General features: G+C 40.9%; 1 protein-coding gene across 11 annotated transcripts in view; it reads right to left on the reverse strand.

Moving 5' to 3' along the window:
- The window catches only part of ENAH (ENAH actin regulator), a 217,028-nt gene that overhangs the window by 86,491 nt on the left and 115,308 nt on the right, over nt 1–15,229 (reverse strand). The window contains exon 2 of one of the 11 annotated variants that reach the window (XM_053659588.1): nt 1,121–1,232. The exons of 9 other annotated variants lie outside the window; for them this stretch is intronic. In XM_053659588.1, the coding sequence (XP_053515563.1) occupies nt 1,121–1,164 (44 nt within the window). In that variant the 5' untranslated portion in view covers nt 1,165–1,232. Of the gene's footprint in view, nt 1–1,120; nt 1,233–10,787; nt 10,976–15,229 lie in introns of all 11 variants that reach the window. One more of the 11 variants, XM_053659589.1, reaches the window with a different exon arrangement.

Consider the following 15,229-nt stretch of genomic DNA (forward strand, 5'->3'; position numbering starts at 1 on the left):
CCGAAACCACTTCTCTTCAGATTACAAAATGAGCATGTGGTGTAAAGGGACACAGAATACCAATTTACTACACCCTATACTGACTGACAATGTTTGTTGCATAGCAACAGGATTCTGCAGCCTGAAACAGCACAGAACTCCTTTTCTTGATTTGCCAGGCCACAATTAACCCCATCAAGGCTGAGAAAATATGCAAAAACAAACAAATATGCACAGACGAACGCTAACATCAAAAGTCTAATGATATAATTTCTAAAACTGTAAGATCACAAGCCCCCACTCCAGCCTATTTACAATGTGAATTTATCCACTGTGCCTTCACTCTCCACCATACAGTTTCTGTATGTCTAACAAAAAAACTGCTCCTCAGTTTTTGACACGTTTCTTTTAAAAAGCATCATCTTCAAGATGAGCTGGTTTTTAAGAAATCCTAATAGCATAACATATCTTTTGTTTCATAACTCCAAAAATAAATAAGTTGATCCTTTCAGTGAATTTTCTAAAAATCATCATTTATAGGCAAGGGCCATAATTCTCTAACAATTAAATTCTTCTCCCTCTTAAAATTAATGTGAACTACTTTTGTGGGCTGCCTATACAGGTAACGAGTAACATTTCACAACACTTTTTTTTTAACTGAAATCTACCTCATCTAAAGGAAAAAAAAAAGTTTGCAGTGATTCTTGCCACAGCTTTATATACTTTCACTGTTTGGGGATTTCCCCCATTCTTTTGAGAAAATTACATGGTTGCCAAGCCCCACCTAAGAAACAGATTAATTACAGAGAAAATCAATTTACAATAGTGGTTCCCAACCTTCTGGAAGATGAGAAGGCCCTTTAAATTCATTTATTTCTACTTCTAACACATGTTGTCCAAGAAAATGGGACTTAAAACACACTTCGAATTTACTAGCTTTTAAATTCATCTGTACATTACCATAAGAGCAGGTACATATACTTGAAATATAACACATGTGAAGGCTGGCATCTTGGGTGAACACAGGGGTTCAAGTACTCTGTAACACAATCCCCCAGCTGGCCCCAAAGCCCACAGACTGGAAGTTATTAGTCTACCAGAAAAGTTCAAAGCATTGCAAGACACAGGGTAAAGCACTTACAGGTATGCAAGTGAGACAATGCAGGGTTCAGGTCCAGGTTCCATCACTCACTAGCCTCGAACTCTCCAGCAGCAAGGGCATTAATGAGGATGATACCTAGCCTGCAGAGTAGCTGTAAGGGTTAGAAGAATAGTGTATAGAAGGATGTAGCACATTAAGTTTCATTCATTTAGCTGTCATCCCAAGCCTTATACAATCCATACAATCCAGCCCCATCTGCAGCATTTCCCACTACCTTCTATGCAAACTCCGAGATGCGAGGTGAGACAGTGCTGGATGCGATGTTAAGGATGGAAAAGGGCACTTGAGAAGCAGCATTGAAAGGTACAGTATTAGCGGCCATACAGAGTATTAAGACCAAGGTCTCTGGAATTAGGCAGGACTTGATATGACCCTCAGGCGTCATTCACCAACCATGTGGCTTTAGCCAAGTCACTTAAAGCATTCTAAGCCTTGCTTTCCCCACTGTAAAAGTGCCAATGACCCCCAATCTCGTGGCTTATTCCAATCTATTAAATGGAATAACTCACACCAAGCCCTTCCCAATTTAGCTGGCCTGTCTTTAAATGAGCAACAAGTAATAGCTGTTACTTATCAAACATCTACTTATTTCACATGAATAGAGGATATTAAAAGTTGCCATATATAACTGGCTAGTCCTCTACACATGTCCCCAGCGTGACCAAAGGTTACCCAAAGATTAGCCTCAGAGACACTGCGGTCTGCAGCCAAGGACTTGTGCCCTGGACAGGCACGTATTGGGTCTTCAGGCACTGGGCCCTCTGGATTAGTGAGGAAAATCTGCCAGCTCTCTGGGACACAAAAGTTAATAATGAAAACATCTTTAAAAACAATGAGTTAAGTATATTTTAAATACTTGCATGAAACTAACAATGAAATACAACAATTTCTTTGAAAGTGTTTTTTTTTCCTTTCACTTAACATTAAAATTTGAAAACTGATATACATATATATATACTTATACATATCTTCAGGTAAAAATGGGCTTTTATCAACTGATTTTTCAGGGTAGATCCTCTTCTCTGAAACACTGTCTATAAACTATGGCTGGGTCACCAAGCTAACGTCTAAGTAACCAAACAGATATGTCTTATAATAAAAGCTGCGAATAGCCCAAGTATTGCCTTTTTTTCATTTCAACATAAAACATGTAAGTGTCTTAAATACACTGAACATACACTTGGCTGTCACTACTGGGGGGAAAAGCCAGGGCTGGGCTACTATAGCATCTGATAAGTAGAGGCCAGAGATGCTAAGCATCCTCCAAGGCCCAGAGTAGCCCCACAGCACAGCATCACCTGGTCCCAAATACCAATAGTGCCAAGGCTGAGAAACTGGGATGCAGAGGCCGGCATTCACACTGCAGAAAAAAAAAATGCAATACTATATACTCACTTGTTCAAAAGAACTAGGAGTATGCAGTTTTCCCAGCATCATCTGTTGAAAATATTGTCTTTTCCCCCTTGAACAGTCTTGGCACTCTTGCCAAATATCAAGTGACCATACGTGGGACAGTTTACTTCCCAGTTCTCTATTCCGTTCCACCCGTCTACAGGGCTTTACTTATGCTACTATCCCACTGTTGATTACTATAGTTTGTAGTAAGTTTTGAAATCAGAAAATGTGAGTCTTCCCAGTTTGTTCTTTTTCAAGATTATTTTGGCTATTCCAAGACCCCTGAAATTCCCTATGAATTTTAAAATAGGTTCTTCTATTTCGGGGGGGAGGGGAATGCCAGTGGGATTTTGACAAAGATGGTATTGAATGTGTACATCACTTCTCCAGTTTTCTAATCCATGACCACAAAAGGGGAATTATTTAGCTTTTAATTTATTTCAGCAATGTCTTATAGTTTTCAGCATACAAATCTTTCACCTTGGTTAAATTTATTCCTAGGTATTTTATTCTGTACAATGCCTAAAGACAGAAAAGAAGTCTTTTACATTAAAAGTTAGAGAAAAGGCAAAAGAACATTCAGGAGTTTGAACTTCATTTCCATGAACCCATAAATCCTCCAAATGCATTATGGCACACTGCAGCTCCAGGCCATGGGTTATTAATCCCATTTTGTAGAGAAAGAAATTGAAATCTGGGGCAGCCAGTAAATAGTAGAACAACTCTGAAACCAATCATGATTCTATTCAGCTTGACCATCTCTGCCCCAAATGAAAAAACACCTTGAAAAACTTTCATAGCCAGAGAAATACAAAAAGATGGTATTAAGGGGGGTTCCCTTCCAGTAGATGACTTGAACAAAATAACAGATGAATAGAACAAAATGCTTTTCTAAAGCAATACAAAATAACCTTGGCAATCTGCCAATGTTACATATGTACTAGGGAAAATTTTAACTATTTGCAGCTGACATTACTTAGCAAAGGAATCCAACAAAAACAGATGAAAGTCTCTACACTCGTGACAGCACGCATTCAGCTCTAGTGAGCTGATTCACGGCTCCTCCCCCACTAAACTGTAAGCTTAAGGGAGTAGTAGTTCATGTCTATGCACGTCGTTAGTTTTTAATAAGTAGGTTTGAGGATTTATCTTACTGGGCCATTTTACTAACCTTGGAATCACAAAGCAAAAAGAATCATGCAGGAAGTAGGCCATGACAATTCCAAGGGCAATGGGAAGCCACTGACGTGTGTCTGACATGAGATCAGCTGATCAAACCTGAATTTCGGGAAGACTGGACCGCTGCATAGGTTAACAGATGGGTAAAAGATCAATGCAATAAATCAGAGAATCCAGAGCACACGTGTAAAAATTAATACAGGACAAAATAGGCTCAGGGGCTTTCACGTGACTCACTGCCCGACTCCCCCAAATTGCCGAATTGCCCGGGGAAGCAAAGGTAATCCTTACACCAAAATACCCACTAAAGAATTAACCATTTATAAAATCAGTCCCTGTCAAACATCCCTCAGCAGGTAGCAGGAACCTGTAGTCGTCCATTTCACTCCTACCCTGTCAGTCTCTCACAGACCGGCCGCTGTTTCGACTACAAAGCAACACTATGCAACTCATCTACAAAGTGAACTGTGAGTCTCCCCCAAACCAGGCCTTTGTGAAGTCACTGAAAATAATGAGAACTCTTGCCAACCACTGGCAAAGCCACCAACAGGAATGGAGGTTTGAGAGGGACACTGATTAGGAAGGGACATCAGATAAGTTAACGGGGAGGTAAGTACCTGTACTTGTAAGTACAGGTCTGCACCCTGACCTGTCTGGTGGCTACACAGGTATGTATATACGGTAGAAGTTCATCAGGCTGCATGCACACTTATGAAGTATACATTTAGCTGTATGTCAATTACACCTTAAAGAGAAAAGGAAAGGAACCCCAGAAGGAAGGGTCCTCCTTCCTCAAAGAATTTCTGGGTCTGTGCATAAAGCCCAGAAATCCCATGGGTGAAGCCCAGAAATCCCATGGCCTGCTTCCTACCAGTGCAGCTGAAGTGGACAACAAAGATGGCAAATGAAGCTGGCTTCTCGACGCCGTCAGTGAGCCACCAAATGCAGGAGCCACCTCGTCTGGACTTCAAATAGGAAATTTTCTCAATGTTTATGCACTTTAAGTCTGTTACTTGCAGCCAGAAACATTCTCAGATACAACCAGTTAATACTTGGAAAAGGCTAACAGAGATGAGGTAACAGGAGTCACAAGAAAACCATCTGAACAGAACATCTACGGAAAGCCCCCTGGGTTTCACTGACAAAACCCTAACCCTTTCGGCAAAAATGACTTTCCACGGGATCGTACTGGAAAAGTCCCTCGTGAAACGGAAGATAGTTTCATGCCATCTTATAACGTCTTAAGAAAAATTATAGAAAAAAGAAGCAGCCAACACTTGATCTATTCTTCTTCTATTCTAAGGATTGAACACATAGTTGCAACCATAATATGAATATTTATAATTTTGTTTCATTTTTCAAGATTAAATGATTTTTTTCTAAAAAATAAAGCCTTTTCTCCCTATCCCTGCTATCCTTGAAATGTTGCTCCTCTCCTGGGTCAATTCATTCTACACAACCTTGTTCTTGTACTAATTATTCTCAGAAAATAAAGAACCTTGATACGATGAAATCACAAAGAAAAACACATGATTTGCTCATACATTAACATTTAGACAATTCAAATATACACCTCAGTTCATAGACGTTAAGCCCTAGAGTCCCTAGGGCAGGGGGTGTCAAACTCATCTCCACCAGGGGCCACATCAGCCTCGTGGTTGCCTTCAAAGGGCCGAATGTAGTTTTTAGGACTGTATAAATGTAACCACTCCTTCATAGTTAAGCCAGAGCTCTGTGCTGCCGCCAGGTAGAAACAAGGTGCCGGGCCAGATAAAACAAGGTGGAGGGCTGGATTCAGCCAGCGGGCCCTGTGTTTGCTGCCTGTGCCCTAGGGCATGCTGGGTAAAAGCAGAGGCTCAGAATGAACCACTGTTTACTAGCTGGCGGTCTGGGGCCAGTCCTTTAACCCTCTGTGCCTCGGTTTCCTCACATATTAGATGGGGACACTCACAGTTCCTACTTCTCCGTTGTTAGGAGTGTTAACTGGTTAGTAGGTAAAGTATTTCAGGCCACAAGCACTCAGTAACTATTATCTACCATATTTCAAAATGTAAGAAAACTTAGGAACAGAAATGCCAGCACTGAAATTTACTTCATTAACAAAAGAAAAGCTTTTTAAAACACAAGCGCATGCATTTTAAGTGAAATTAACAGCAAAAAAAAGTGAGAACAGATGGATTTATAGTAAAAATGTTAAAAGTTTAATTTTTAAAGATATAAGGACTTTTTTGGAAGGACCATATCAAACTTATTAAACTAGAAACTAATGTGTTGCTGCACTTTACTAAAGATGAATTAAAATATCTGAACACACAGAGAGAAAAAAGAATGGAAAACCTGCTTTTACAACAGGGTCCGTTCCTTCTCCACCCGTATTAATGCACTAGTTTAACACAATTCTAGTTCAAACGGCAACAGGCTGGGGTATCATTTCCTTTCCATTTCATCTTTACTTGTTCTACTGATAGAAATGACTCTACGACTTACCTAAAAGAACATATTAAATGAAAAAAAACAAAGTTTTGAAAGATAAGAAAACCAACAGTAATATCCCTTAGGAGATGTTAAAAAAAATTATACTTAGAATAATGAAAAGAGTGAGGTATTAGCAGAGAATGAGATAACTAATGAGTCCAGCACTGGAACCCAGTGCAGGGATTGGGCTGCATTCCGCATCAATGGGAAGGAAAGCGCGGATTACCAAACAAATGATGCTGACAAGCGACTGGTACTTAAATAGTAACCTCCCATCTTACACCAAAATAAATTTCAAGTGGCTTAAATTTAAACATAAATGAAACCATAAAACCTAACAGAAGAAAATGCAAGTGAATACATACATAATTTTACGTCGGAGAAAGCAAGACCCCAAAGGCAGAGCTGTACAGATAAAGACCGACAGATCCGACGGGAAATTTTAAAACTTCGATTCCAAAACAAACAAAATAAACAGTGACGAATTTGGAAGATAGCGTGAGATTTTATGTTGTGCCCCCCAACGAACCGCACCTGGGGATACAACCCAGTGTAGTCTCCGCCCACACAGGTCACGTGACTAGCTTTGGCCAGAAAGACCTAAAGGGCCAGCCGCAGACTGAGGCTTGGTATGACCTTGGGCAGTGAGGTGTGACCTCATAGTAGGCTGCTATTACTAAGTAAGAGACAGGCAGAGACACACACCACATGCACCCAACCGAGGAACAAGGCATGGATGAGCACAGGTGAAGCCAACAGAACTGTCCCAAAGAGCCCATCTGTGTTTTACCAGGTTTTGAGTGGTTTGTTACACCACGACAGATAACTGAGGCAATACAGCTGCACTTATTTATTAAATGTATTATGAATCATTACAAGAAAAACTAAACTATTTTCCACTGGGAAATAGACAAAGCACATAAGCAGATGACTCACAACAACAGAGATGGCCAATGAACACATGAAGAAATGTTCCACTCTACCAGTAATCAAAGAAATACAAATTAAATCCATGAGGTAACACCTTTTGCCTATCAGATTGGCAAAGATTAAAAAGTCTGATAACACCCGGAGCTGGGCAGAATGCCAGGACACTGGCACGCCCATCTACTGTTGCTCATTTGGTAAGGAGTTATCAAAAACTGTAAAATTCCCTTTGGTCTGGTCATTTCATTTATTAGTCGCTCAAATACTTACTGTGAACTCACAGAGGCCTGAGCTCACCACCAGGAATACAGCCAGATTTGGTTTTATTAATTTGGGCTTCATTCTAAGAGCACTGAGATGCCATTGAAGGCTTTAGCAAGGGAGTTACAATATCTGATGTCTGGGTTAAGATCTCCGGAACCGACTAGTGCATGAAAAACAGAGGACAGGACGGGAACTGGGAGACCCGGACAGCTCAGGGTTGGACTGGCCTGCCCGTGAGCAACAGCAGGGGGGCGAGAGAGGCAAACAGGGCCGACCCAACAGACCCTGATGGAGGAAGAGAAAGGAAAGCACAAATGCTAGTTGGTGCTCCTTCTGAAAATTGATCCTGACGTATTAGTCTACGTGCAGATATAAAACAGCAGATATCTGCACAAAGACATAGATCCAAAGAAGTTCACAGCAGTGATTCTATAACAAAAATAGTGTTTAAAAAGCTAAGTACTGCTCCGAGATTAAGCAGATTAAGGTTAACTGAAGCATAGTGGAAATACTGGTTACTTAAAATTACACAGATCTGTATTTAGAGACAAGAACTAGGAGGAAAAGAGCCAGTTACAAAATAATATAGTATAATTTCATCTTTACATAGTACGATCTCACTTTCATTTAAAATATGCTCATACCCACATACAAGCACATGTATGGCTACATATATGCATTATTAAAAATCCAGAAAGCTACCCATCAAAATATAAAAAATTCTGGTTTAGGCCCTGGCTGGCGTAGCTCGGTGGATTGAGCACGAGCCTGTGAAACAAAGGGTCACCAGTTCAATTCCCAGTTAGGGCACATGCCCGGGTTGTGGGCCATATCCCCAGTAGGGGATATGAAAGGCAACCACACATTGATGTTTCTCTCCCACTCTTTCTCCTTCCCTTCCTCTCTCTCTAAAAATAAATAAAATATTTTTTTTAATTCTGGTTTAGCATCTTTATACTGTTCATACTTTCTAAAGTCTATGCAAAAACTGTCCTGCTTTATAATGGAAGAGAAAAAAAATAGAAAAATAAGAAAAGAGATCTGACATTTATTTAGACAATAATCATTGGTTCATTGTCTTAAAATACTGCAAATAAAACGATTAAAGAGACTACAAAGAAGTAAAAATGACTAAGTGTTAAATGAAGGCCTGTAATTCATAAATCTTAAATTGTTGAAAATTGAACCTTGCCTATGATTTGATGAGAATTTGGGATCGAGGAAGGGGCACCAAGTCTGCAGAACAAAGTCAACTCTAAATATAACCAGTATTTAATGAATCTTTAGAAAACCTGCACAGAAAGATTCCCTGCACTGCACCATAACAGAAGCAGCTGGGACTCTGTGGAGATTTGACCTGAAGAGCCATTCACTTGATTTCACTTATGTCCTGACTTTCTCTAGGAAGCCGCTTCCCTACCAAGTTGACACAGAAAACGCAGACACCAAAAAAAGGAGACTGAGGGCCCGGGAGGCACAAAGGCAGCCGTCCTGACTCCATCTCAGCAGACGTGCTCTCTGCCAAGACCCAGTGTTCTGGAAGGCCCTTCCTGCTGGGGCAGTCGCTCGGTCCATTTAAAAATGTCATCAAGGCTACTTCATTCCCCAAAGACAAAATCTTCTTGGTATTTGAGATCGCCCAATCTCCCACCCAGACCAAAGTTTTCTGAAGATTCGGCTGCACCTGCTCTACTGCTTTTATCGGTGGCTTCGGTCATCCTTACTCAACAGGGCTCCCAGCCCGAGGACGGCCACACCGCTCTCCGAAATGTGTTCCCAGTGTCTACCTCGGCACCCGCCTCTGCCAGGTTCCCCCCACGGGAAAGCCCGGGGGTGCTGTCTGCAGCCTCTCTCTTTAGAAAACATGAAGATGTCCATTTTAAACATTAATCCAAAGTAAGAAAAGGTCAGAAACAACGCAAAGCCTGAGATGAGACCCTCTTCGGGTATCATACATTCTAGTTAGTAAGTGAAAAGAATAATCCAAGGATAGGGCGTGGGAGTTGAGATAATTCAGACCTTAGAAGTCACCATTTTAAAGGATTAAATTTAGTGGGATTTTGTGTGGTCACAAGGTGTGCAACCATCACCAGGGTTGAATTCCAGGACATTTCATCACCCCATACACATCCATAATGACAGTCACGTCCCATTCCTCTGCCCCCTGCCCAGACGCTAGCAACCACTAACCCACTTTCTGTCTGATTTGCCCACTCTGGACACTGCCTACCAATGGAATCATACAGTGCGTGGCATTTGGTGCCCGACTTCCTCCACTTAGCATGTTTCCATACATGCAGTACCATGGATATAGCACTTTATTTCTTTTGATGCTCAAATATTAGTCCGCTGTAGAGACAGAACACAGTTTGATTCTCTACTGGTCAGTTGATGGACGTTTGGGTTGCGTCCACTTTTTGGCTATTATAAATAATGCTGTGATAAACATCTGTGAAGAAATGTATGTGTGCACATGTTTTCATCTCTCCCGGGGCCATGCCTGGGAGCGGGACTGATGGTCAGACGGTGACTCTGTGTTTAAGTTTCTGAGGAACGACCAGACTGCTTCTACAGCAGCCGTACCATTTTCCATGGTCCTTTAGAGTCTTGACGGAAACTCAGAGAGACGTCAGACTTTCGTAGACGGAGGGGATTTCCTCTTATCAAGCCTATTTTATGGGCCAAGTGTTATGCCAGGGTTTGATATTATTTCTGATTTAATTTTCCCAACTCCGTAATGCAAAAATTATAAGCATTTTAAAGAAGGAACTCAAAATCTCAAAAACTATAAGCTACTCAGAAATCAGCTAGAAAATGTCAAAACAGGGCTCCAACTCAGGGGGACTTCGAAGCTTGTTCTGGTTACCCTCCACCGTGCAACCTGTACCCTGAACATGCACACACTCCTTCACACCAAGAACATTCTTTGTACAAGTGATGTGCTCATTGTATTTATTGGAATCATTCTAAAACAGAAGCTTCCCCATGTTCAGAAACTTCTAGCAAATGCAAGCTAGAAAATCTTGTGTAAATCTACCCCTTCCTTTATCTACAAATCATCTAAGCATTATACAGATTCGCTTCTTTCATCAAAGCTGTGTACACTGGCAAAAAAAGAGTCTGCATATCTTCTGCAAGGGACCCTCCCACCCCATTCATAGGCTGAAGCCCTATGCCCCCAGGTGACTTCTGGTGGAGACAGGGCTTCCCGGAGGTAATTAAGGTTAAATGAGGTCATAAGGGTGGGGTACTGATCTGATAGGACTGTTGATCTTATAAGAAGAGGGAGAGAGATCTCTGTTTCTCTATTTCTCCTTCTTTCCTTCTCCCCCCCCCACCCCCATTACAGGATACAACCAGGAGGAAGCCAGGGAAACAGTCTGCAAGCCAGTGGAGAGAGCCCTACCTGAACCCAACCATCTGGCACGGTGATCTCAGACTTCCAGCCTCCAGACCTTTGACAAAATCAGTTTCTGTGGTCTAAGCCACTCGGCCGGTGGTATTTTGTTATGGCACCCCAGGATGACTAACACGGCTTCCTTCATGAGTATCACGAACTATCCAAGTTAACATTCGTAGCAGCTTTATTTCTAACTGCAAAAAAATAGGGGGGGGGGGGAGTATTGGTATTTCAAAACAAAGCAGGCATTACACGGAGTAGAAATAAGCTAAACAAATAAGCTAAACAGACGGGCATAAACTTACTGCTCACAAACATCTGTAAGTTCCATGACCAAAAAGGCTGAAAAACAGAATGATGGCCCTTCTATGAATTCAGGGTTGAGAGACAGTCATGGAAACATGGCGCCCTCCAAAGGGCTCTGGAGTTCAGCAAAGCTGAACGGGACTCTTCTGGACCACTCCTGAGCCTCGTGTTTGAGTAAGAAACAAACTCCACACCTGTTCCTGGGGCCGGGATGCGGCTTTTGTTTGTTTGAATTAAGTAACTTCATTAACATTTACTACATGCCCAATACTATATCTTGCACCCCTAAGTACACAATAAAGTTTCTTGAACATCACAGGTGCTCCCAAAATATGGTGGTTATCATTAGTGAACATTCTGGAAAAGAACACTTTTGGTCAAAGTCAAAAATTTACACGAGCACCCAATAGTTGCCAAATATTTCACTGGTACTATGACTATAAGAACGCAGTCCCAGGCCTCAAAGAGCCTACAGTAAAGAGAGACAGACAGATCCAAGTTACGTGTAAAACAATACAATAAACGCTACAGCAGAAACTATGCAGAAGGGCACAGAACACTCAGAAGAGCTGGGAGGCACGCGAACCAGGGGTGACCTCCCAGGCCTGACAGGGACGCTCTAGTCCAGAAAACTCCCTTAAGCCCTCTGAGGGGAAGCACCCACTGAGGTACAGTCCCAGCTCAGATTCTCTTTTAAACTTGGACTCCACTCCATTCTACCTGTCAATTTCAGAGACAGGAAAGGGGACATGGGGGGGCGCCACAGGGGCAACTTTAAGTTGGTATAGGAAGAGTTCAAGTATTCTTTTTCTCCCCTCAACCACATAAAAACTGAAGTCACATTTTTCCAAATCCTTCTTTCACTCATGACAAACACTGGGTGTTTTACAAGTTACACATACAATCGGGCCACCGATTTAAGCTGTGTGTAGGGTGAGTAACCAAAACCGTCAGCCAATATGTAATTTCTTCTGCGCCCGCCACATCGGCCCTAACTACTCTGCTCATTCCAAAATAGGATAACAAGGTATCCTAAGTCCTGAAGAATGCATAACTTTGATAAATTTTCTCCACTAATTCACACTCATTCAAGATTTATTCACTTAATAATAAGTACCCACAACACAATGCCTCCATGCAAGGCAATGACAGTATTTAAAAAAATACAGATCTGGCTCCTGCACCTAAAATAAACCTCTGTGGGAAAATCACACACCCAACAGCCACAGGTATAAATGAAGACCCACGGGACACTGCTATTTGTCCCCTTTCATGGCTGCCTCACTTGACACACTATTCTGTAAAACAGGAGGATTAACTCCACTTCTACCCGTTTGCTCCATTAACGAGTCAGCACAGAAAACCTACATGTCCTGAGCCTTGCCTGTGCCGCACTCTAAAATGGCCATGACATTTACCGCTACCATAAACGAAGGTAACAAAATCACAGGGAGTATTTCAAAGACTCTAAAAATACCTGAGACAGGAAACGGAAACGATCCATTTCCTCACCTTAAAAATTCGGAAGGCTGGACGAGGTCACAGATAATTGCATTCCAAGAAACCCTCTCTGGGGCGACCCTCTGGGACCCGTGTCCCGGTCAAACACTGCTCATCATGCCGCCTTGCCACGGAGCCCAGAAACGCATCTACGTGTCAACGTGGCAGGAAGGACCAACCCCAGTGAGTAAGCAAAACGTAACCTGCATGCCACCCTTGAACTAGATAAGGCCCAGATAGGTGAAGCAAACTACCCTGCCCAAAAGGTTTATATAATTAAGCCTCAAAACAAGAGGTGTAACATAACTGTATTACGCTGACAAGTATGCAAAACACCTTCCCTTCTATTACCATTTGACTCTGACTCGCCATTAAAGAATTAGCCCCCTTTTTTACATATTTTAAACCATGAATCAGTGAAATAAAGCAAATAGCTCCAGGTCATCCAGCTGGTAAGTGGCTTGGACAAAACCTCACAGCCCCGACCTTCTCATAGAAGGTCACCAAGCAGTGGGTGGCCTCCCAGATTATTTAATATGTACCCATGAATGTCAATACAAAATCTTCTGAGTTCTGCTTAGCCGCTAGGCTACACGCAACTATTTTAGATCACACAAGTTCCTCTTTGTTTCTTTTCTTTAAGCAAACAAGCAAGCAAACAAAAAAGTAACTAACCACTTAGTTATAAAAAGTACAAAAAAAAAAGAGAAAAAGAAAATCCAGTAATTTAAAAGGCATACAGTAGGTCTGGGTAAATAAAGTTTGATTGGAAAAAAAATAAAATAAAATAAATTAAAGGCATACAGTATAATAATATATATGTATACCTACCACAATCACAAAGCTTTTGAAACATTAAATAAATGAAAAACAAGAACAGAACCCCCAAAAGTTAATTGTCACACTAAAAGTACCAGTTTGGAGGGTCTCAACCCTTTCATTAGGTTGTATATGAATCTCACTTTTTCATTTTTTAAATTCTCACCTTTAAGCAAAGTATTAAGAAGTCATTTTATCCACTGCTTTTAATGTAGGTAGAATGCCTTTAAGATTGTTTCAGGAATGTAAAGCACTACTGTTCCCTTCTGTACAGGGATTATTACATTACACTACAGCAGGCACGCTACCCCTAAAATTAAAGTCATCTCAGAGATCTTATCCCAAATACTGAAACAGCAACGTAGTCATCATATCCTCTCTTCAGAATTCTGACCAACTCAAGCCGAAATTCCTACCCAGGCATGCCTATTTCTGGACAGCCTTCAAAACTCCAGAACTACTCCTTAATATAGCTCTTTAAAGTAGACTTGCTTCCATGGCATGACACTGATGTCCTACAGAACATGAAAACACCGTCGAGACTAAGCCAATACCACTATAACCTGAAAAGCCCCATCGTAAGCACCAAAACATCCCCAAGCTTTCTGCAAGGAGCGGGAGAACCTTTTACCCCAAATCAGACCATCCTACTTTTACAGATACCTAAGGAAACGCGTTCACACAAGTTGCACCAGCCACCGACCAAATAATCCAGTGCCTTCCAACACAAAAAGCTGATCCTCTTTTCTGCTCTTAAATTATTCAAAATTAGCCTACAAAGAATTACCGCAGGCCGCTTCAACAGACTTTTCTAGCCTGTGTGTCATGGTCTATATTTATGCTACAGGAAAGCATCCCTGTGCTTCCTCTCTCTCTACATTTAATGAGGAAAAAGGGAGAAAAAGAGCTTAAAAAGTACAAGTGACTTTTCATTAGAAAAGGCACTTTGAAGAGAAGACATAATTCATCTGTGACAGATTGACAATGATACATGATAGAGACCGTACTTCACTGCGTGCCCAAAACTTGAACTTTTAGTTCACAACCTCTGAATCAGCACCCTCGACAATCATTTTATCTGAAAATATTCCAGTTTCACTGTTTTCCATTGCTCAGTGTTGAGAGAAGTTAACCCAGAGTTTGGAAAAATACTGATGGTTTCTGGTCTGCAAGGCCCTGTAGCATTAAATCTTTAAAGGAGGTATCTGCAATATATGGTATTACAAGATATTACATTACATATGTTTTATTAGAGTTTCTGAGTTTTCAATGGCATTAGTAATTTGATTTAAAAAAAAACAAAAACATGCTTAAATCCATGGCTCCAGTTTTTCAAGCCATAGTCTACAAAGATTATGGTTTTTTTGGTTTGTTCACATTTTAAACCTTTTCATTACATTTGAAAACAACTCATGTGAAAAAAATCACAAAAAAGAAAGGGCTCACTTCACTTAGAGACACAGCATTTAACACAATTTTTAAGGCCACTACAATAAAGACCTCTAATTTGGGACCAGAGAAAAACATTAATTCAAATTCACAGTATATTAATTCAAATATACTTTTGTGAAGTATACGGCTACATCACAAAAAAAATTTTTTTCACGGGAAAGTGTTCAACTGTGATAGAAAAAGAAACCAGAGAACTGAAGTTTAAAGGGAAAACTACAGAAATTGAGGAAGAATTCCAATGACATGACATTTTCTAGCCAAAGCGAAGGAATTTGCAGATTATATCATTCAAATCTCATTGTATTACATTATAAAGGTCTTGGCAACGGCTAGCCATTAATCTTTAACACAAAGGAGATTCAAATCCAAAT

Source organism: Artibeus jamaicensis, unplaced genomic scaffold (assembly GCF_021234435.1).
Source record: "Artibeus jamaicensis isolate MK-2021 breed Jamaican fruit bat unplaced genomic scaffold, CSHL_Jam_final scaffold_754, whole genome shotgun sequence".
Lineage (NCBI taxonomy): Eukaryota > Metazoa > Chordata > Mammalia > Chiroptera > Phyllostomidae > Artibeus > Artibeus jamaicensis.